This window comes from Vigna angularis, chromosome 5 (genome assembly GCF_016808095.1).
Source record: "Vigna angularis cultivar LongXiaoDou No.4 chromosome 5, ASM1680809v1, whole genome shotgun sequence".
In the NCBI taxonomy this organism is placed as follows: Eukaryota; Viridiplantae; Streptophyta; class Magnoliopsida; order Fabales; family Fabaceae; genus Vigna; species Vigna angularis.
Genome location: NC_068974.1, coordinates 20,201,262 through 20,225,637, shown reverse-complemented (window position 1 = coordinate 20,225,637; position 24,376 = coordinate 20,201,262). Strand labels below are relative to the sequence as shown.

General features: G+C 29.6%; 2 protein-coding genes across 4 annotated transcripts; both read left to right on the top strand.

Annotated features, from left to right (window-relative positions):
• Positions 1–3,296: 3,296 nt before the first annotated feature.
• LOC108340185 (uncharacterized) lies at positions 3,297–10,106 on the top strand. The gene is made up of 4 exons (XM_017577398.1): positions 3,297–3,369; positions 3,440–3,524; positions 5,451–5,561; positions 9,975–10,106. The coding sequence occupies exons 1-4, from the start codon at positions 3,332–3,334 to the stop codon at positions 10,053–10,055; spliced, it is 315 nt and encodes a 104-aa protein (XP_017432887.1). The 5' UTR covers positions 3,297–3,331; the 3' UTR covers positions 10,056–10,106.
• Positions 10,107–18,214: 8,108 nt separating this feature from the next.
• On the top strand, positions 18,215–23,574 carry LOC108340822 (uncharacterized). 3 transcript variants are annotated; one of them, XM_017578413.2, is made up of 6 exons: positions 18,215–18,342; positions 18,577–18,672; positions 18,780–18,811; positions 20,278–20,519; positions 22,963–23,199; positions 23,342–23,574. In XM_017578413.2, the coding sequence occupies exons 2-6, from the start codon at positions 18,620–18,622 to the stop codon at positions 23,348–23,350; spliced, it is 573 nt and encodes a 190-aa protein (XP_017433902.1). In that variant the 5' UTR covers positions 18,215–18,342; positions 18,577–18,619; the 3' UTR covers positions 23,351–23,574. The 3 variants fall into 3 exon arrangements, with proteins under 3 accessions (XP_017433902.1, XP_052733607.1, XP_052733608.1); XM_052877647.1 differs by lacking the exon at positions 18,215–18,342 and adding an exon at positions 19,472–19,564; XM_052877648.1 differs by lacking the exon at positions 18,215–18,342 and adding an exon at positions 19,472–19,572.
• Positions 23,575–24,376: the final 802 nt, after the last annotated feature.

The window sequence follows — 24,376 nt, the reverse complement described above, 5'->3', positions numbered from 1 at the left end:
CTCAGAAATTCTTGAGACTTGTGTGTTCTTGTTCGGCTTGTGAAACTCTTGTCTGTGGAGCTGGTGAAGTGCTGCTACGGTGATAGAGGAAATAGCCGGTTCATCCTTGGTGTGTCTAAGGAGGTGTTCGGAAGAGAATCATCCTTCGTGAAGTATTCGAAGGAGGTGTTCATCCTTCGTGAAGTATTCGGAGGAGGTGTTCATCTTGAAAAATAAAGATTTATTTTTGAAGAAAATAAAGATTTGAAAAATAAAGTTTTATTTTTTGAAAAGGGTAAATTTACTAGTAGTGATAAATGTGCATCTTGTGTTAATCATAAGAAACTACTAGATGAAACAACCTTAGGAGAATGTAGTAAAAATAATGAAAATAAGGTTGTTAAAAATAAGTATGTTCCTAGAATTAAAAATAAACATAATCATAGAACCCATAGAACTTGGGTAGAAAAGGGAACAACTTATAGGAACACAAATGTTGTATCATGCTTTTATTGTATGAAAAAGGGTCATACTTCAAATAAATGTAAAATTAAGCATTATGGTGTTCCAAGTGGTAGATATGTTTGGGTTATAAAATGATTTCCTTTTTCTAAATCTAACCCAAAGGACCCATACAAAATTGTTGGGTACCTATTTTTTTTTAAATTTCTTTAAAACAAAATTTAAGAAAATTTTTATTCCAAGACCGATAAAACTATTTTTTTGGATATCGTCTAATATATAAAGCATATATAGTTTTAAATCGGAAAATTTTTTATGTGAGCATGTGGTCTTTGATGAAATTGTAGACCTTGAGGCAAAACCTCTTGAGTCAGTTGAATTACATGCACGCAATAACGAAGATTTGTAGAAGACAACAAATGAAGCAAAGATTGATGACAATCCTCAAGATGAAGATCTCAACAATGTTTTTATAAGCTCTTTCTCCTAAAAATATTTGCTTTAAATATCCTATTGTGCATGCTTGAATGAATCTTTAAATTTGAAATATTTTTAGCTCATATGCATACATGCTTTTATTAAGGGGGAGTATTATCTTAGGGGGAGAACATTCAACACAACTTTTTAATTATGATCAAAAAGGGGGAGAAAATGCTTAAAGCTTATTAAAGCTTATTGGCTTATTTAGCTTATTTGTGTTTATTCACTAATGCACTCTTTCTTCCATAAGTTGTGTTTTAAATACAGATTATTACCAAAAGCTTTAAATCAAAGGAGTTTTTGATCATCATCAAAAAGGGGGAGATTGTTAGCAAAATGATGAAGATGAAGTTTTGATGATGTCCAAATCAAGAGAAATCAAGATTCAAGATGTTATGAAGACTTGTATTGCTTTGGAAAGCTTTTGTAATACTCTTAGAAATATGTATAGGACTTAGATAAGAAAAAGAAAAGTGTTTTGTAAAATTACTATAGTAAATCATTGCAACAAAACACTATAGTACTATTCACATGAATAGTAACACTATTCACGTGAATAGTGACGGTTAACGGTAAGAGTATCGCACTTAACACGGACGTGGGAGAAACTAGTCGTTGAAGAAACTAGTCGTTTATGACTATTGAAAAAACTAGCCGTTTATGACCGTTGGACAAACTAGCCGTTTATGACCGTTGGACAAACTAGCCGTTTATGGCCGTTGGAGAAACTAGCCGTTAAGTTTGTCTTTTAGTAAATGGAAGAGCCTTTGGATGAGTCTATAAATAGACTCTCATTTTCTCTCAAGAAAAACAACCAGAGACACAGAAACTCTTCCCTTGTGCTCAAAATACTCAGAAATTCTTGAGACTTGTGTGTTCTTGTTCGGCTTGTGAAACTCTTGTCTGTGGAGCTGGTGAAGTGCTGCTACGGTGATAGAGGAAATAGCCGGTTCATCCTTGGTGTGTCTAAGGAGGTGTTCGGAAGAGAATCATCCTTCGTGAAGTATTCGAAGGAGGTGTTCATCCTTCGTGAAGTATTCGGAGGAGGTGTTCATCCTTTGTGAAGACTCAAAGGAGGTGTAGTTTCATCTCTTGTGGTATCAAGAGAGGTGTTTTCTAAACTCTTACAAATTGTATCTTTGTGATTGTAGTTTGTAATTGTTTTGTGTTAGTGAAAAGGTTTATCTTGTTTGAGATAAACGACTGGACGTAGGATTGGTAAGATCCGAACCAGGATAAAATCATCTGTGCAAATTTCTCTCAACCTTACTCTTGCTTTATTTGTCTTTGTTAATTGCTAAGTAAGTTTAATTGAGTAGAAATTGAAAGGCACACGTTTGTATTAAAAACCCTCTTGGTTTGTTATCACACGCTAACCATTCCGCTGCAGCCGCTCCTGACACCTATTTTCCCAAGTAAATAACAGGTTGGGAACTTACTTTGACTATTCAAATATATAATTAACAAACAATTAATACTAATATATTAATAATAAGAGAATAAAAAAAGAAAAAGACTTAGAAAAATGTTTATTAATGTTAGAGATAGCTTTAAAAATCATATAATTTTAGGATAGTTTTCTAATTAACTAAATTTATTAATATCCAAAAAATTAATTAATTAGATAATTGAAAAGATCAAAGAAAGCTTACTTGAATTAACCAATGAATGTACCAAAACATAAATAGTCCTCATAAATTCGGCACAAATAGAAGTTCGTACCACTAAAAAAGTTGGAAAACTACCCATATTTTCATCTCGGCTTAATATTAGCACATGAAGCCAAATCAAAACTATCCCTAATTGCACCATTAATATTCACCTTAAGTCAATTAGCATATGGAACTTGTCATATTATGTTCACAAAGAAAACTATCATACCCTCCCTAGTTTGAATATTGAAATATGTTAGCACAAAAAACAAAGACAATATTACTCACACGTTTCTTAGATTTATTTTCTGTCACGCGCATAACTCCTTAATTTGAAATTTGAAAAATAACTGAAGAAAACACCATTGGATCTTGAAATCTACTATGATTTCCAATATTTCAATTCATCCAAATAATTGTAATAATGACAACCACTTTAATCACTTTAACCAAATGACCACAAAGAAACTTCATAAACTGAATAACTAAATTAAAAAAATAAAAAATACTGCTAATCGTTAAACAATGACCTTATTTGGAATTAACCAATGAATACAAATAATAAAGTAGTGAGTTTATCAAGAAAAACGGGTTAACAACCATTGCAATAAATTTATTTCTAGATGGAAAATAATTTTTTAAAAGATATATTTATTATTTTTCTCTTTTCAATTAATGTTGTATTTAATATTTTTGTTACATTAAAAATTAAAAGCCTTTCGAGTTTTAAACTCACCTTCCTCTTCTCAGGTTAAAAAATGGCTGCTCGTCAGACAAGCGATGATAGAAGATTTGGGTATTCATATAATTTTTTTTTTCTATATCATTCATTTTTTTTCTTTGAACTTAACTTTTTTTTTTTTTAGAATTAAGTACTTTCGTCGTCGTTACCATCATCGTCAATTGACACCACTAACTCCACCACAGACACCTGAGATTATTTCGCACAAGGTGATTCTTTCTTCTTTTGTAAAATTATTTTAACTTATTTTCATTTCATATAAATTTAATTAGGTTAATCTTAAAATTTGAATTTTTGAAATATGTCTTTGATAGGTATTTTTTTTATATATATAATTTCAATGTATAGGTTTTCTTTTTGTTGTTTTGGTTTTTATTCGAATTTATGCATATTTGAATGTGAAATCAACATTATCATTAAGAGTAATAAGATATGTTTTAATAGAATTTGAGAAAAAAATCATGTAAAATTAGGATGGTAAGATGTTATAAAAAGTACTTGGTATTAATTTTAATTGATGTGAGATTATATCTACCTTAGATATATTTTTTATGAGAGTTAGAATTTGGAGATATAAACATGCATAAGAAAATTAAGATGGATAAAAAAGTGTTAAGGTTATTTTCTAACACACTCTAACTTAGGAAAGAAATTCCCCCAAAATCTTTCTTATATATGGGAAGAGAAAAAGAAAAAGAAATATTAATATTAATATTAATGAAATAAATAACAAAACAATTGGTTTAGTTAGTATTTGCTTAAAGTAATAATATGGTTGCATCCATGAAATTTGGGTATGAATGTATAATCTTACTATGTCACCTTGACAACTTCAACAATCCAATATAGTTTAGAGATCTCATTTATGAATTACAATTGTAACTTTGTTCTTTATCTCTCTTAATGGTACTGTAATAAGAATTTTGTATTTGAATGGGTTTACTCTATATAAAGCAATTTCTATTTAAAAAGTTTCCTATTGAAAAATTGTTATTCTATTATTGTTTTAATCTTAGCATAGCATGAGGTAAAAGAAAGCAAAGAATTCTGGTAATTGGATTGAAATCAAAAGGCCTAGTAACCATTAGGATTTTTGTTTCATTGTTAGAACCAACCTTAAAAAAAATTGGCTTCCTTTTTAGAAATTTCCACATCAATTAGTATGAACATTATTATTTTGATACTACATTAAATATTCTAATTATTATTTTGAGTGTATGAACAAGTTTGCTAGATAAATTAGATTATTAAGTGTTAATTTTGATAATACTTTTATGTTCACTATATGACAGGGTAGATATACATTATATAGTCTAAGTATCTCTTTCTCAACCAATTAGCTACTCCACCATTTTGCTTACTAGCACTAATTGAATACTTCATATTTTAGAATAATATTATAACTTTTTTTGTTCTAAACCCTTGAATTCATAGCACTTCCTTACAATTTTGTATATTATACAAAAATGCCTCCTTCAAAAAAGGGTATATCAGACTAATTTTTGCTTGTTTGATGGTCAATCATTCTGATATGAAGTCAAACCCATGTCTCTCTTTTGTTGTTTAAAGGATAACTTATTAATTTCAGAATGAGGTCAAAAAATTATTGAGAAGCTATTATTATATACTGAAGTTTGTTTCAATAGAAAATAAGGACCTATAAATATACAATGGAGCAAACTTAGGGACACGTCTAACTATTTTTCATATTTATTGTATATAAATGTTTAATAAAAGTATAGTTCAAAATGAGAAGTTATTGTAATAATAACAAAAGGAAAAATGATCAAATTAAACAGAGCTTTAAGTGCCTTAACTTATAAATCCAGACCCATTATAAAAATTCAAAATTTTCAATTTCTGGAAAGAATTACTTTAGAAAACTAATTAATAACTTATTTTACTTACATGATGTTTATTGCCATTAACTTAACTCTTTTTTATTAATAAGCTATGCAAAAAATTTACTAAAAAACTAATTAAAAGACACCTCATGCTCTTTCATCAAGTTTTAGGTAACATCTCATTCGAAAAATATATATGTAGCATATCACTTTATGTAACTTTTATAATAATCATTTTGAATATTTTTACGATAATTTTCTTGTATTTCTTGTATTTTCTACTTTGAGTAGCCTAAGATGATTGATGATGATAGCGAAGAAGACATAGAAAGAGAAGAGAAGGTTCATTTACAAGAAAAAAAGGTTGATGAGCAGAAAAAGAAGGTTCATGAAAATATAAAGGTACTTTTTCGACAACTTTAGATTTAAAAATTAAAAAAGAAAATTATCGTTGGTGAATGTATAAATTAATAAGATGATATTTATGTTTTTTTTACAGTGTGAGATTTTTGTAAGGACGAACATATGATTTTTGTTTTTTATTGATATAATATAATTAAGATCATGTTTTTTTTTTATCAAATTGATAAACTTTATTGTCCTTGTTAAACTTCTTGTTGATTGGATTCTTTTAGTATTTTTTTTTTGTGTATTTCTTTTCACAAATTAGGATTCCATTATGATTTTATTTCATTAAATTTGCCTCAACCACCTTCACATGAGCTTCAATTAAATTTTTTTATCAATTTAAAGTCTTGAAGGTGGTAATTTATCCTAATATATTAGGTCTTATTTAAGGTGGTCTTTCTCAACTTCTAAATGTTCTCTCCCTCTAACGCGTTCGGTAGGATTAATCCTAAACGGAACCCTCTAAAGCTATTATGCATTTTCTCTCGAAAATAATAATCTAGAAAACATTATTTTAAATGTGATCAATTTTCCAACCTTTATGGCAATCAAGGCAAGTAGCATTTTAATTGTATTAAGGTTTGCAATTGGACAAAACATTTATGAAAATTTGACTATAAAGACTAAAAGATATCATTACAATCCAATCCAGTCTTATATTAGTTTATAAAACTATATTAATCGAGTTTGATTAGATACATCATCTGACTTATCTAGGTTGTTCGCATCTCTCAAGTATTATTCTTTTTAATTATCTTTAGTCTTCACTTATTTTTTTATTATTTATTTTTATCATTATCAACTTCTTCAAATTACTTAAGTTTTGTCACTGACAAAAGAAAAACAAATATCATAATCAAATTACTTGTCGTTATAATACAGAATAAAAACAAATATAATAACAAAAATAATATTTTTGTAAATTTGGTTTGTAACAAATTACTTGAAATGGAGCTTTTCTATGTAAAAATTGTGTAGCTAGTATACTCAACAATAATACAACAATATTTGTAGCTGTTGGCACTTCTTCTTTTACGTACACCACTTTGTTAGGAGTGTAAAGTATGGTGAATTAGTGTTCAATATTAGTTTCTTCACAAAATTTATCGAAAACATAATTAGTGCATTCATTTATGTCAAACCTTATAGTTTGAAACCTACAACCACTTTGATTTTACACTAGTACTTTATTTTCCAGAAATTATTAGCAACATTAGCCTTGGATTTAAGGAAATAAATTAAAAAAAATGGTTTAATAATCAATAATTGTAATATAGTATTTTATCACCATTAAAATATGATGCGCTCTAAAGTCTCTTAACATTTGTGTGTACAAGTTAATATGTTGAGTTGGTCTACAAGTTTTTTAAGAAAATATTTCTTTTTTCAACCATAGCTTATCGTAGTAACAAAAGCTTACATTTAGTTAACTTGTCTCCAAGCATATCAAGGCAACTTTCATCAAAGTGTGTTTTTGCATGTATAGGAGTCCAAGAAGGTGAACATGTTTGAGTTTTTTTTTTGGTCATGGTTCAACATTGATGATCATGTTTTTTAGTTCCCATATTCACCTTGAATATGCCTTTGCCTTTTGCATCTTTAATCAATTACCAATTGTATTCAAACATGGTTTTATTTACATACAAGTTTTTACAGCAAAAAGGGCAATTTTTAGTCTTGATCTTTTTGCCTTCCTATCTTTGTGACTCTTCATTTGAGGGTTTGTTGATTGAAAGTAATTTAGAAATGTCATAAGTTATATTATACGTCATCTTATCCAATACTTAGTGGTCATTCTTGCAACTATAACTTTCACTCTTCACCATCAAAAAATTATGCTAGATCCATTGTATATGATAGAGCCGGCTAAAGGTCCAATTAAGTAAAGTCTATGCTTTATACTTTCCAAAAAAAAAAAAAAAGTCTTCAATTTTTTTTTCGCACTAATTGCATTAGACCTCTAAACAAAAACCTCAATTTTTTTTAATACTAATTGTTTTAAATTTCCAAGAAAAAAAGACTTAAAAAAGTTTCATTCTTAAAGTTTGTTTTGAAGATGAAAACTTTGATACCAATATGTTATATTTTATCAATCACAATATATATAAAAGATAAAGAGTAAGAGAAACAAAAAGAAGATTCTAGTTATTAAATATTTGCTTTATTCAATATGGAACAACATAGTAATAGTAATATAAGATATATTCAAAGCAGAACAAATAATAAATAAAATCACATCTGAAACTATAGGAGTAAAACATGCATCATAATAATTAAATGACATAAAACTAAAAATCTTATCTTTTGAAGTTTGTTAAATGATTCTTGTTAAGTCTCACATCGACTAGAGATAAAGTCAATTCATAATATAACTGGATGCAAGCCTCATCCTACAAAAGTTCACTTCTAATAGTTCTTATATATATATTGTTTCTAGGGAGAAGTTAAAGATAACCCTTCAGAAATATTCTTTGTTGAGTAAAAAAATAAGACTTCAATTAAAGATGCATTATCTTTGTTAAGGAAATAAAGCATGCCCTTTAGTTGTAAGCATTATTTTACTAGTGTTTTTTTTTTCCTTCACAAATATCCTTTCCCTTCCTAGTGACCATTAATTTTTAAAGGTACACCATACATCACCAACCATAACTCATGTTAAAACATCCATAAACCCATCTCCACTAATTAAGAACACAAAATCCTAAATCCCCCTCATATTCTTCGATTTTCTAATTAAATCCTTAATTGTGGTCAAATTCTCCATTTGGTTACATGTATTAATGGTTATATATATTGAAGACTATGATACTAAAGTTACTATACCTTTGATAATAGAGAGCTTAGGCAATCATCTTATTTTCATTTAACATGGTTTTTCTGATTTGTGATAGAACACTACAACTAGATATTACTCTCATGTAGAGTTGGATCTCACATTAGGTCTGTAATCAAATGTTGATATGTGTAATCTCCTCTTTTTTAAAAATTAATTTTAGTTTTAAGGTAAAAAATGATATTAATGATTAAGAAATGAAGAAGGGCATAGAATGGTTTAATTTTGGGTGGGTTGAATTAGACATTTGCTAGCGTTTAATGGATCTTTAGTACATGAATTAAATATGAAATTGGCTAATATGTAGATAAATTGTATGGATAAAAAAAATTCAACACTAAAATAACATTTTTTTTTTAAAGAACTGTATACCATATTACTAGTAATTATTTTAATCAATTAGTTTGTCGAGTAAATAATTATTCTATTATTAAGGTTGTACTTGAATGACTATATAAAGTCACTTTCTTTCTTGCATGACATATGAAAAGTGTATCAATCATTAATTTTTTCTTTTCTCTTTCAATCTAGATGGTGTGAGAACTCTATCAAAGAGCTCTATTTCAAATTTCTTGATTTTCTTTCTTCTTCATCTTGCTTATGCTTTTATATTGCTATGTTCATTAAAGACAAACTAGGATTTTTGCAATGAACCCGTCAAATCCATATATCCTTAATCTGATTGATAATCTTTTTTATTTTATTTTATAATCCACTGTAAATTATCGTCCATGGACTTGTACTATGAGACTTATTTTATTGTCAAAGAACAAAATCATATTCATTGACATAATTATCACCACCATGGAATTCAATTTTGCTTTATGGAATGTGAAAGCATTGTAACAATATGGCTCTTTCATGGATCAATCACTCGATATCATAATCAATCCTGAAATCAATTTTTAGATTGATTGAGCCACAAACGTTTAAAAATATATTCAATATAGGTTTTTAGAAGGAAATAGCCTTAAGTATATTCTTTTAAATGTTTAATAATATTTGTGGTGTTATATCATCAAGGAGAACTTTCAAAGATGAGCATTATATGTAATCGTTTATCTTTGAATGATTAATATTCTCATATGAAAACATAGACTTATATTTTAATATAAACATTGAGAGTCTTCAATAACGTAACCCACGTACAATTTTGTTTAATTTGAAATGTGAATGATTCTAAATTTTGTGTAGTGTTCATTAGCCATTTTTATTATATATGTTTATTATTATTTGGCTAACTTTTGTACACTTCAATACCTTAATTTTAAACGTGTTGAACTTTTTTTTTCTTTTTAAATTTCCCAAACCCCTCACTACTTTTGGGGACAGAAAATTCGATTAAGTGAAGTAATAAAAGATGGATCACTAAAACCCTTATGCCACATATTGAAAAAGAAAAATGGGAATCATTTTATGATTAAGACAATGAAGTGGATAATTGTTCATTTATTCACTTATATATCTATTGTTGGTTTTTATGGTTTGTTGTAGTTGAAAGTGCTCATAATTTTTTTATCCTGTTATTATTTGAAATTTTTAATTTTCATTGTCATCTTATTTGACACTTTCAGCCAAAAGAAGAAACAAATAGCCCAAGTACCAGTGGTAATGGACTGCATTGGGATGAACGTCTCAAGGGTAAACATGTTTAATAATATTCATGTAAAAACATCCAACATTTTTAAATGTGACTGTGTTAGACATTTTATGACAATATTTTTTACTGAAACTTTTATGATATATTGAACAGATATGGTTTAACATTATGCTTAATTATCATACTACATTTGAATTTGAGTTTTTGTTTTTCTAAATTTTAAATTTTTTATTTTGCTCTATATTTTTTCCTGCCCAATTCTATTATTAATTAAGCACTTCTACGTGTAACTTTACAACGCATAGCATGTTTTACGCTACAACCTCGTAAATAAGCTTAATCGTAAGTGTAATAAAATTTCAAAAGTTTTATTTTGCACAACACTTATTCGCAAGTGGTGTTTGATGCTTCGAAATACTATGTAAAGTAAATACTATTTAGAATGTGTAATTTAAATAATACTTAGAGATGACCTAGAATACATAATTCGAGATGTATTTGAAATAATATATAAAGTTAAATATATTTTGAAACAACCGAAATAAAACAAAAGATATTTTGAAATATATGTATGAAAGTACACATTTACTATTTCCATTCAATTATTTAAAATTAACATAATTTACATAATTATGAATAAGATTAAAAATTATATTCTAAACTATGTTATTTAAAAATTATAATTTATATTGGTATTTCGAGAAAGAGTGATCGTATTAATACATGCATTATTAAAAAAAATTTATTACTTACAAATTTCCTATGAAAAATTATCTATAAAAAATAATTGTGAATTTTTTTTTGTAATTTTTTTTTGCAAAGAAGAATCAATATTAATACTTGCAAATTCTGCTGTACATTATTATACAAATATTTATTACCTACAAATTTTCTTAAAAAAAATTATACTTCTTTTTACAAAATATTTAATCCAAAAAATATCTACGTATTTTTTCAACAAAACACCTACCAAGTTTATTTTGTAAAATTATTTGTAAAAAATCATTTTTAGTGTGTGAGTGAGAGAGAACATTGGCATTGTGCTCATTCATGGGTATTGGTGGATTTGTTGAGTTTTGATAAGCAAAGTTAAAAGGATTTTTTTGTTAGCTCACTGTACATGTTTATGTGTACGGCGATGATCGTATAATGTGTGTGTTATACGAGAGTTATTCCAAGTCCTGAGTAAACACTTAAGAGAGGGAAAATGTTATCTCGGACTTTACATGAAGTGTATTTCCATTTTAGAAAAAGGATTTTAAAAATTTCTATATTGGTTTATAGTGAATTTTTATATTTGGGTTGTAAATATTAATTAACATTTGGATTTATTAAATGTATTCAATTTTTGGAGAATTTTGATATTATTGTTAAAAATATTAAGTTTAAGACAGTTTAGTGACTCAGATAATTGGAGTGTTAGAATAATAATAATTTTATTATTATATAAAAAAATTGAACAAAAATGTGTAGCGGATACGTTTTCACTAGTGAGTAACTATTTGAATTTAAAAAAGTATTTACTAAAAGTGTAAGGTTAGATAAAAAAAAATTGTATACAAAAAAAAGGAATTATATGAATTTGTTTTCTCTTCATTAGATCATATGAGAAGGGTTTTAGTTATTAGAATGTGGAATTTATCTTCTAGTATTCTTTGCGTTTTTTCTTAGACAAGGGACTTTGTCTCTGCATCTATGAAACTCATAAAACTCAATGTTGGGTTCATATACATAGTCTTTCTTTGAAATATTAATAGTTGAATGCAATTTTTTCATTACAGGTAGAATTGATACACATTTATCTTTGGATGATTATACCAAAAATAAGTTTTGTGAATTTTTTACTCATTTTTTAGTAAATGTTGATTTGTTACTTGAATAACTTAACCAAATTTTGATAGATGTAGAGTATAAGAATCTGTCTCTATTTTGTTAAAATTATAAAATAATTAGTCATGAAATATTTAACTGTAGAAGATTATAACAAGATGTCAGCAGTAATTCTAGTGGTGAGAAAATAGTTGGTTGAACTTAATAATATTCATGTTGTGAATGAATTCTTCTACTAATAATCTAGATGTTTTTAATAGTAGTGAATCAATAAAGTTTGATTCATTAGTTATTATGTCTTCTTTAAAATATGTCACTCCTCCTATGGTAGTTTATGGGTAAAAGTTGCATTTGACATTACTGGTTAGTTTATTTCATTTGTTATTATAATCAATGATATTAAATTACAGGTTGCTCATGCTTATGGTGATACTGATAAGTGACATTTTAAATTCAAAGTTTTTTATATTCTTAATAAAGGAAATCATTTTGTGAATAAGTTAGTCATCTTGATTTATAGAAAACAATTTCATGTATTTATTTAAATAATTTTCATAATAAGTCTTAAATATTTCATAAAAACGTAATTTCTTTTTACCATAAATTTAGTATGGTGCTCCCATGTTTTGTTCACAGTTTTTCTATAATAAAACTTTCACGTGATGATTAATGTTAGACCTTGTGGTAAGAAAGTTCAATCAAAGTTAACATGAATTTATTTAGAATTTTATAAAGTAATTATTTATTAAAAGAATAAAACTAAAAATAATTGTGTACACCAAAAAAAGTAATCTCTTTTAAAAACCAGTGAAATTTGTATCCACCTTTTTTCATTATGACAAAAAAAATTAACTTATACCAAAATCATTTAAAAAATATATAAAATAAATGATTTTTATAATTTTACATATCTAATATTTTATCAAATATGGATTTTTATTATATGTAATTGATTATATTTTCAAAAGACATTATTATAAAATAATTTATATTAACAAGGATAAAATAAGAAAGAAATCTGTACACAAAAAATGGTTATGAGCTGGTTAAAAAACCAATAATCTTTATTAATACTAGTAGAAACTCATGAAAAATATTAATAAACTATAAAATACCTGTTATAAAAGTAATTATATAAAAAATTATAAAATAAATACTTTTTATAGTATTTTTTTGTAAATATTTATTTATTATGAATAATTATTTTAATTAAAAAAATAACGACTAAAAAGGATAAAATTGGAAAATATTTATTTTACTATTATAATTATTTGAATTAGAAAAGATAGTTACTAAAAAATAATTATTTTTTTAAATTTGGAAAAAATAGTTATTAAAAGTAATAGTGAAAATGTGTAGAAAGAAAAGAAAAATTCCTTTATATAATAGTGCTAACTTTATTAATAGTATAAAAGTAGAAATTAATAGTATAGATTAATTGTGAGAGTCCAAAAATTACGTGTTATGAGAGGGATAGATGTCTCAAAATAAAGAGACCAAGTGTTTCATGAGCATATAAATAGAAAATTTATAACAAAGATGACCTCATTATTTTCAGACTCTATATCTCTCTAAAATAGAATTTTCTACCATTCCTCTCCCTTCTCTCTCTCTCAAATTTCTCACTTGTGTTTCATATGATCGAAGATCAAGAGCTCCCTAGGTGATTCTGACTTCAAGAGTTTCCTTTTGCACCGATCAAACTTGTGTTTTAACGGGTAAGTTTAGTTTCTTGAGTTTTTGTGAAAATCTGAAAAATTTTGTCACATGCAAGGTAGCCCTACTGGTTGCATGTGTTCTTCAACCTTCTCTTCCCCTTTCTAATTTCATTTTGATCCATTGGGTGGTCTTTTCTCACCAATCGGGGAAATATAAGTGTTTCTAGGATTTTCTGGTGTGAAAGCAATTTCTGGAGAAGATAAACGTCGTTTTGTTCGGTCAAAGAGGTAAGGGAAGCTAGTTAATTTAATTATGATTTACTATGTATGAAAATGTTGTTTGATGATTATGCATGTGTGTAAAATTGAATGATTTGGTATTCGGCATTGTTGTTGTGTGTTGTGTTCATGTTAAATGCTTTTCTGCAGAATTCTGGTTCATGGCCGAGTGAATTGTGAGGAAGTGTGACAATGAAAATGATGAATTGGTGTTAGGTGTGAGTGTGGTCTGTATGGAGAATCTGGTTAAGTTGTTTAAGATTTCTTAGAACTCTTAGGTCACTTAAAAATGTTCCAAAACTAGGAAATCTTATTTTCGGTCCTTGAGTTGTTGATTATGCAGATTTTGGAGTGAAATCTGATATGAGACTCTTTGGAAAGATGTTAGAAAGATTTAGGTAACCTTGGATAGGTGTAAAGGTGTATAGGATTCATGTTTGGAGGATTAGAAGTTAGGGAAATTGTTTAGTTTTGGTAAAATCTAGCTTGTTCATAATTCTGCAAAAGTTCTGCAGAATTATGCATAAAATTGAGCGTTCGCTGTTGATCGCTCGGTCATGTTCAGGTACTTGGTCATGAAATGGGTTCAGTCTCTTTAGTCTTACCCATTCATGACCGTTCGGTCTTAGGTGGTAGTGTTTGGTCTTGTACTAGCGCTCGTTCTTGGTAGTGCTCGGTCTTGTACTAGCGCTCGTTCTTGGTAGTGCTCGGTTTTGTATTAGCGCTCGTTTTTGGTAGTAGTCGATCTCGTACTAGTAATCGGTCTTAACTATGTTCGGTCTCTTATAGGTCTTACCCGCTAATGACCGTTCGATTATATCTTAGTGTTCGGCCTAAGTTATGGGTGTTGTTGATGGATTGACAAGTGTACCAAATCACACAAGTAATATAAAATGGTAAGAGCAAGTATCGTATCCTAGAGGACTCTCGGCACTAAACAGTTGTGTGATAACTCGATTAATTAAGACTTAAATAAAACGAGATTGTTGGTTTCAAATGGAAAGACATAAAATTAAATATGAATGCAAATTGATCAATATTAGAGTAACACAGAGATGAACGAATGTTGTTTAATATGAGATGAATATATTGTTAGGGTTTGATTTCACCAAGTTTACTCTCATGTATATAAGAATTCTTCTTTTTACATTAATGTTAACGTCACTCACTAAGTTACTTAGAACCCGATCCCTCGGCAATAAGCCTGCCTTAATTCCTAGTTCGTGCAATTCCTAGCGTTCCTAGAAAATTAAGTCTGAAGATCAAGAACTTAAGACGACCAAGTACTCATACCCTCATCCCTAAGAAATATTACCCTTGGGAGAATTCAACAAGAACCTGAATTGTAAGGAACCTCCCGGCACTCATCCAATTCATAAATCATGCTACTAAATGAGTTAAATAGAGCAAGCATTGAAACAGATGAATTCCCTAACAATTAATGAAAAACATATAAATTAAGAATCAATTCAAATACATGAGAGTTCACAAGGTTACATCATCCCCCAACAACAAATAGAGTTTAGTTCTCCATAGACATGGAGAAACTAGATGAATAATGGAAAAACATGAGATAGTGAAACCCTAAAAGTAGAAGAGAAAGCTCTCGCCTCCAAATCCGCCTTCAGAGAGTAGAAGAGTGTGATGTTGTGTTGCTCCAGCTAGAGATACCAAACCTAGGACGTCAGGGTCCTCTAAATATAACAGAAGTAGAACAGAAACAAAGCCCAAGCCTAAGTCGCTGGCGCTCAAGCGCCCCACTTAGGGCTCCCGGGCGGCGAGCGGTGGTCTTTCACACTCAAGCCTCATAGAGGTCGCCCAAGCCTTCTACATTCGGCGCTCAAGCGCCCCAAAAAGAGGCGCCCGGGCGGTGAGAAACACTTCCTGTGCTTAAGCCTTCAAGAGTACGCCCAAGCCTTCTTCATCCGGCGCTCAAGCGCCCCAAAAAGGGGCTCCTGGGCGGTGAGCGACACTTCCTACGCTTAAGCCTTTCAGAGTACGCCCAAGCCTTCTTCATCCGGTGCTCAAGCGCCCCAAAAAGGGGCGCCCAGGCAGTGAGCGACACTTCCTGCGCTTAAGCCTCAAAAAGGGCGCCCAAGCCTCGAGCTTCTTTCCTTCTGGTGCTTTTTCTGGACCTTTCTGAGCTCTATCTCCTTAGCACTTTATCCCTGCTTTCCATATTAACTCATTTTCTATCAAAACAAAGGGAATTAGTCATAAAATCATCAAATTCAACCTCAACTCTCTTATTCACACAACTTAACAGAAAAACATGATTCCAAGCAAGTTTCTAAGCAAAAAAGGGTGCATTTAATGTTAAAATTACATAACAGATAATGGTATTTTTAACCGTTATCAGGTGTTCGACCAAAGCTATAGGTGTTCGGCTTAAACTATAAGTGTTCGGTCTAAGCCATAAGCGTTAGATCTAACTTAGTTCTTGGTCTGGTTGTAGTATTCGGTCATGTTGTGTACTCGGTATCTTATAGTGGTCGGTTTTTTAATAATGTCCAGCCATCTCTTCAGCCGTACATGTTATGGACCGTTCGGTCCTATTCTTTAGGTAGTACGAGACCATTCGGTCTCCAACATTCACAGGGTATTCGATATTGTTTATATGTGTTTGGTGATTTTTGTTCGGCATATATTTATATTTATTTCAGTTGCTTTAATGGCTTATGTACGCATTAACATAATGGTGTCAAAGTGAAAGTATGATGTGATATTTGTAATATGGATGTGAAAGAGAATTCCAAGGAGGAATGTCTTGGTGGTTGGTTTCAATGTGGTAAAAGTATGAATAAGGGAAGCTTAGTCTTGGCGTTCATCCTGACATTCTAATGGTCACCGAGTCTCAAGTAGAAAATGATGAGGCATGTGGTGAGAATAGTAGGAGGCTTGGTCGCGTGGTAGCTTAGGTTTCCAGCTCACAGACTAAACTCATGTGGTAGCTTGGGTTTCCAGCTACAGTGAGGGATGAAGGGCTAACCTCGTGTGGCAGCTTGGGTTTCCAACTATGGGAATCGTGAGGTTTCGAGGTTACCTCCCACGAGTGCACGAACGACCATAACTCATATTCATACTTATCCGGACGATCAGAGTAAAGTGGTCGGTCATAACATGCTTATATGATATCTGTATGTGTATAATTGTATTATATGTTTGTCTGAATGGCATGTTAACATGATTAATTAAATTACACTAGCTTACCCTTCTTTTCTGTCTTGTCTTGTTTGTCTGTTCAGTTTTCCTTTGCAATGATCATCTTGTGGGTGTGAGCAGAGTGTGAAAAGTGTTGTTTGGAGCAGGTGCTGAGCGAGGAGCCTCAAATCTCTTAGTTTAGGACTGTTCGGTTTATACATCGTTTGTATAACCGTTCGGTTTGTTCTTATGTTTTGTATATGAATTAATTATATTTTGTAAAGTTTTAAATTTATGGTTATTTTAAGATAACCGTAAGTAACTTTTATTTCCCAATACCTGTTCTAACTTCTTATTATGTGATGTCTCATTAATGTAGTTCATACTATAATTTTTAGGATGTTACATTAATGATCACAAATTTTTTTATGATAAAAAATAAAATTATAAATATAGAAGTAAATATAAATAATTTTTAAATTTTGTAAGATAATTTTTTTATTATATATAGTTATTTTATTTTAAATCAGTGCTTGAGTTTAAAAAAACCAGTCAAATTAAAAAAATGGATTAAATTTAAAAATCTTAAAGAATAAAATTAGTAAAATAATTATTTTAGTTTAAAAAGAATATTATTTATTAAAAGAATAATTTCCAATAGTACATAAGTACATCTATTAATAGGTATAGATTATAATATTAGTTTTTATGTTTGGTAATTGTTATTTATTCTACTAATAATTATATCAATTTTTTAAATTAATTTTTATATTCTCAAAAAATGTGAAAATAGTGGTTGGGTTACTTCAAGATGATAATTATTTTTTATCCTATTATTGTTCTGGCGTGAATGGTATTTGGAGAAACAATAGAAATAACACTTAATTTATACCATTAGACTTTGTTCACTTGAATGAATTTAAAAAAGAGTGATTAAATGAATTTGAGAGGATTTAAAGGTAAATTTTTTTATTATTTATTAGAATGGATTTGAAGGTAAGTAAGGATGAATTTTGAAATAAACTTTTTTAATCTATCACATCAATAAAATCCTACAAACTTTATTTTTAAATCTATTCAAAATATCAAATAAAGAAAGACATAGACTTGGAAATAAGATAAAAGCTAATAATTGATGATTGTTTTTATTTATAATTGATTAAATTATATTTCAGCTTTTGAGATGTTAAATAAATTTAGTTTTGGTATTCGAATTTAAATTATATTTTATATTTTATTTTATTTTTCAAATTCAGTATTTTAAAAATTTTTCTTTTAAATTTAATGGTCAAAAGTTTGATATCATCGTACATTCCAGAATAAAATCACATTTAACCATTTATATAACAAAGTTGTTTAAAGTTCTGCAAGCTTTTTATGTTTGTGGTTCTGTGATTGCAGGAAGAAACAAAACCTTTCTTGGTGCTCTAATCTGTAAGTTCTTATTCTCACTTGTTTCGGTTATTTGTATTGTCTACACAACAATTTGCGTTTAGGGTTTTTCATCGCTATTCATTCATCTCTCTTACGTGCCTTGTAACCTTTGATTACTCGTTTTGCTTACTTTCTGAATGCGATTTCATTCCGTGTAGGTTATTGTGTGTGGAATCTTATTCTAATTTTGTGTCTTGTTTTTTATTTTATTTTTATTTTTTATTTTTAATCTAGGTTTGATGTTGCTGTGTTGAGGCTTTTAGCAGCAGTGTAGAAGATGTTCAAGAACACGTTCCAATCCGGATTTCTTTCCATATTATGCAGCCTTGGGTATGTTTCGTTTTGGCATCTTCGTTTCATAATCCTGTTTTCGTATATTGGCTATGATGAAGTTACTGATATTTTTCGTTGTCTTTTTTATTTATTTATTTATTTAGGAGTAAACCATTGCAGATATGGGACAAAGAAGGTACGTGCTTTCGGGTTTGCAGTAGCATCTAGTGCTTCAATGTGAAAAATTATGACCATTGATTGAAGAATCGATGGTGGGATTTTCATAAAATACCCATGCACAGTGTATAGCTAATTAGTATGAAGATATTAAGCCTTACTTGTTCATTTTCCAGCCAATGGTTGTACTTTATCTTTTAAAACACAGCCAATCTAATAATATTTGAGCTTGATTTAAATGCAACAATACTCTGCTGTGCCTTGGTCTGAAACTATGTGACTTTGTTCTCATTTTGAAAATTTATTTATTATGGTGTTAAATAGTAAGGTTCCTACTATGAGGCTGACTGATAGCAGACCTATAGTTAAACATGTGAATTTCAAGAAGAAAAGGGGTGAGCTTATTGTTAAGATAAGTTACACGGGGCAGGTTAGGAGGTTTGTTATCTCCAATTAGGGGGCTATCATATGGACCAGGTGGGATGGGGGAAGAATTAACTGTCTAAGAATCCTAAGACAGTTAGGAGAGTCCAGAGTCTCTATTTTATATGGGATTGACTCTTTTGTATCATTATCATTTTATGCAGTGTTCTACTGAACTGAAAGTTTTCTTCATTCAATTATCCCTAATTTTGTTCTTCATTCAATAAAAGATCCTTACATTTCTTTCTATCTCAAGTACCCATGTAACAGTGACACCTCGCCCAACAGCTCATGGTGGGATACATGAATCCTTACTCATTGATCTTCTTGCATATTGATCCCATGAAAGGTTAATGTGTAAGATTAGTCTTGGTATTTCCTATTCCTGTTGTGTTAAGGAATTTGTATATTCTCAGATCACTTTTTTTCAGTGAATCTTTCTCATATACGTTAATACTACTCTATTAAGTTACTCTGCATAGTTGAAACATCATGCTTCAGTCCGGTATCTGCTTTCAATTTATTTCTTGTAGTCTGTATGCCTTAGTTGAAACATTATTCTTCTTTCTTCTAATATAAAAATTCACAAACTTAGTAATAAGTAATAGTTTTGTTTTGTGTGACTGCTGCTTAAGTTATTTTATCTATTTCCTCTTTAAATTGCTTTTATTGAACACTGTTTATCATTTATATACTTGAATCTTATTGTTCAATACAATATTTTGATTCATGATTCAAAGAATAGTTTGGATTCGTGATTTAAATGTTGATTCAGTAACCTTGAGCAGGATGTAATGTTGGACCTTTCTTTCACACTTTCAGGGGCTAAATACAACTTTTTTTTTTTTTTGTTTTAAAGGACTTTAGTGACAATGGCTCACATATTTAAGGATCAATGTGACCCATTTCTATCTGATGATTTATATTTGATGAATTAAATGGTCTCAAGTTGTTAATTGTTTATCTTAACATATTTGTGGTTTGTTGTCTGATGATAGGAACAGTCTTTTTGTTGTTCAAAGTAAGTATTATGTCACTGATTTTTCTTGGACTTTGTTATAGTTGTGAATGGTCATATCAAACGACCTCAGGATGAAGATATTCAATCCAATGTACTAGAAATAATCGGATCAAATATTCAGTCCACATACATTACATGCCCAGCTGACCCAGCTGCAACACTTGGTATAAAACTTCCATTCTTGGTTATGATTGTCAAGAATCTAAAGAAGTATTTCACATTTGAGATTCAAGTTTTGGATGATAAGAATGTCAGGCGACGATTTCGAGCTTCAAATTTTCAAGTGTGTAAGTCTGCCCTTGTTTTTATGTTTAAGGGGTTGGTCCACAACTTGCAGAATTTTGATTTCTTCTATATCATATTCTTTAGGAATGGCATAGTGGGCTTTGGTCCACGGGCTGGTTTGTCAGCCCACCAAAATTTGGCAGGTTAAGTTGGATTTTTCAACCTGCTTTGGCTTGTCTCGCCTGACTTGTCAAACTGATGGGTTAGAGGCAAGGAGAGCTAGCCTCTTTTTCTATTTCTTTTTTCTTTTAAATTAAAAATTGAATTAAAATATAATTTAAAAGATTAATTTTTTTGTATCATATCGTTTGAAAGATGCAAATGTACAATAATATTATAATTTAAATTATTAACACTTACAAATTAAGTTTCAATTATTAATTATAGGAGAGTAATTTAACATGTAAAGATATTAATTATTTTTATTTCATTTGATTAGAGACATTAATTAATCAATTAAAAACTTGAAAAATAGTTATATGATTAAATGTGCTTTTAATATATATCTTCATATGCTTGATTATCACTTCATTTGCTGAATCTACAAAATTTAAGTTCCTAGAGGTGTTGTTTTACACACAGATAACATCATCTTATACTCAGTTGATTGTGTAACTACATTTTGTTTCTTGCATTTACTGGGAGATAATATTTCCTTCAATGAAAACAAAATATCTTGTAGTAAAGCATCAATTCATTAGAAATCCTGCCTAATCAGCATCACAATACCTAAAATTTTGATAATTTCCTTTATCTTCATACAACGTACGTTGCCTTGGATCTTTTCTGAGGTTCCTTGGAATATGGATGTCAACATTCCAATGATCAATATAAAGAATATGTATGAACTAATCAGCATCTCAATACCTAAAGTTTTTGATAATTTCCTTTATCTTCATATATCATACGTTGCCTTGGATCTTTTATGAGGTTCCTTGGAATACGGATGTCAACATTGCAATGATCAATATAAAGAATATGTATGAACTGATCCAACAAGTCTTTTATATCTTTTGGGATCAGAGAAAATATTCATCGTACTCTGCAATTAATTTTTGATTTTGGTATTCATCTATAGTCAATCATATTCGTTTTCTTTTAGGATATCTAGAGCATATTTTCTTTGTGAAATTACAATACCTTTTTTTGATTGTCACCTCAATGCCCGAAAAGTATTTGAGACATCTGGGATCCTTGGTTTGAAATTGATTGCATGCATGTTCCTTTAGTTGAAATTCTAGTAGTGTCATTCCCTTGTAGTGACTATATCATCAATGCACACTATTAAGTAAACATATTTTGAATAATGTGACTAAATTTTCCAAAGTAACCATGTGAACATTGCTTGAGGACCATAGAGAAAACTTCACAACAATCATGGTCACTATCCATGATGATCAAATGCTTTATTCACATTTTTAGAAATTGTAGAAGAGAGGAGAGAAAAGAAAAATGTCAAGGAGACAACCTACTATAGCTGAGAAAATTGTAAACAGGATCTGAATTACGAGTAGAATGAGTGCCTTTTTAGATAGCAATGGGCTAATTTGTGTCGTCATTATTAGGAGTGTTTGAGTGATAATTGAAAAGAATTTAATGAAGAGGATTCACCTGGGAGCATTGGACTAATCATTTGGGTCATTATTTGTTAGGATATAGGATGATAGGATATATTGAGTTTAGGATAGAAGGCAGGAAGTGGCTGAGCCAAATGGTAGGAGGCAGGGGGAAGGGGAAGGGAGTCTGGCCGAATGGTAGTCGGTAGGGGAGAACCGAACGGTTAAAGGCAGTAGGTTGTGTGAGTCGCATTGGTGAGCAGAACGGTGGAAAGGAAGGGAACAGTAGAAAGGGGGAATCGAGGGCCAGACGATACGGGAATAGGAGCGAAGGAGCCAAATGGTATCTACACTAAGACCGAATGATAGAGGATGAATAAAAAGGCAGGAAAGTTTGTCAGGTTGTTAGGGGGAGAGAGAATATAAATAAACCTTTTGTGATTTTGTTGAGTAGCTAGCCATTTACTTTATGTAAACAGGTCTTGGACCTTGTTGAGGGGGATTAGGCTCCCGAATCGTTATTGTATTTTGTTGTATGTTACAGTGAATACATACAATTCCTGTGTTCTCTCTGGTTTGATTGCCTTTGCGTGAGTGGGTGTTGTGAGAAAGTTAGGCTTCTAACTCAGAAACCTAACATTATTGGTAGGTAATAACTGGTGGTGTCATATAGATAGGATCAACTCAACAACTTTTTAATAAAACCCTGTTCTATGCCTATTCTAACAGTCATCTCTGAGGAATACTACGGTACTTGAAAAAGGAAGATATGGAATATTGTAACATTGTTTTGCTAAAATGATCTCAATATCTTTACTGGAATACAATCTATATGATTTACAAATGATTCATGCGTTCTAATTTTCATGTCATTATACATAATAGGCCGTCACTCGAGTAAAGCCGTACATTTGCACTATGCCACTAAGAATGGATGACGGCTGGAATCAAATACAGTTTAACCTGGCTGATTTCACCAAGAGAGCATATGGTACTAATTATGTGGAGACGCTGCGAGTTCAGGTTCATGCAAACTGTCGCCTGAGAAGGATATACTTCTCTGATCGCCTCTACTCTGAAGAAGAACTCCCACCCGAGTTCAAATTGTACCTTCCAATGCAGGTTAGAAATTCTGCATAAGTACAACTACTTTTTTCATATTTATCTTTTCTTGTCAAGTGTAACTAGGAATTTCTCTCTTTATTTGTATTTTTTTACTTTCTTTTTTTAGATAAAATCTCACCCTGTTCTTGTCATCATGCAGAAATCATGAATATGTTGTTGAAGGATGGAATGGAGCTTGGAGAGAGAGTTGGATGTTATATTTATGCATGCTACATATAATAAGTATAATATTGGACTCTATTCTAAAATTTGTATGTATGTTGTGCTAGATCCTATATTAACTTTTGCAACAGCTTGTTCCTGACTTGTGTAGGAGGTTCAGATATGCTTATCTCTTATATTTGAGGTTAATTTTATGATGTTGTGCTTTGCTTTAAATGCACTGCTTTACTGATGTATGTGCTGATATCTGCTTATCCAACGAAGGATTTCCATTCTTGTGAGAAGAATGGAGTAAGAAGTTCACTCAAAACAGTCTAATAATTAACGATATTAAATAAATTCCTTAGCTATTACAAAAGTAATGTTCCTAATTTATTGCTGTTTTAGTTAAAGTTACAATAATATTTCAAAGAGGATAGAATTTAAAGCATGGATATGTTTCTCTTTTCTTTATTGTATGTCATGTATAGAGATGACAACCATACGGGGTGATACAGATTTCATTATTCCATTAGTATCTCTGAAGTAATTTTTTTTTTCTATATCTATCTCTATAGTTAAAGAGGTTATAATTTGTCCCATTCTCATAGAATAATGGATGTATTTGTTTCCATGTTTGTATTCCTTTTTTTATTATTCTAATATCAATTAAATAAACTTTATAAAAAAATAAATATCACAAAAAAAGAAATATAATATTATTAAATATTTAATTTTAGAAAGAAATTTTCTCGATTTTAATGTCAAATATTAATAAAAAAATATAATTGTATAGATTTCAAAACAGAATATTAAATAGTAATTAAATAAAAGTCAATAGTTATATAAAATAGTAAATAATTACACTTAATTAAAATTTTATAAAAATCAAAACATTTATAAATTATATAAACATTGAATTGTTTCACTTGTTCTAGCCAAACAAAGTAGATAAAATTAAAAAATACTTTTTAAAATTACAAAAAAAAAAAATTCAAACAATTAAATTTAAATATATTTTGAACATCTCTTT

Excerpts from the sequence above, each read along its gene's own strand:
- LOC108340185 (XM_017577398.1), top strand. The coding sequence starts at position 3,332 with ATGGCTGCTCGTCAGACAAGCGATGATAGAAGATTTGG. Across the intron at positions 3,370-3,439 it reads AGCGATGATAGAAGATTTGG|AATTAAGTACTTTCGTCGTC; the intron begins GTATTCATATAA and ends TTTTTTTTTTAG. Across the intron at positions 3,525-5,450 it reads CTGAGATTATTTCGCACAAG|CCTAAGATGATTGATGATGA; the intron begins GTGATTCTTTCT and ends TACTTTGAGTAG.
- LOC108340822 (XM_017578413.2), top strand. The coding sequence starts at position 18,620 with ATGTTCAAGAACACGTTCCAATCCGGATTTCTTTCCATATTATGCAGC. Across the intron at positions 18,812-20,277 it reads GCAGATATGGGACAAAGAAG|TTGTGAATGGTCATATCAAA; the intron begins GTACGTGCTTTC and ends ACTTTGTTATAG. Across the intron at positions 20,520-22,962 it reads TTCGAGCTTCAAATTTTCAA|GCCGTCACTCGAGTAAAGCC; the intron begins GTGTGTAAGTCT and ends TATACATAATAG.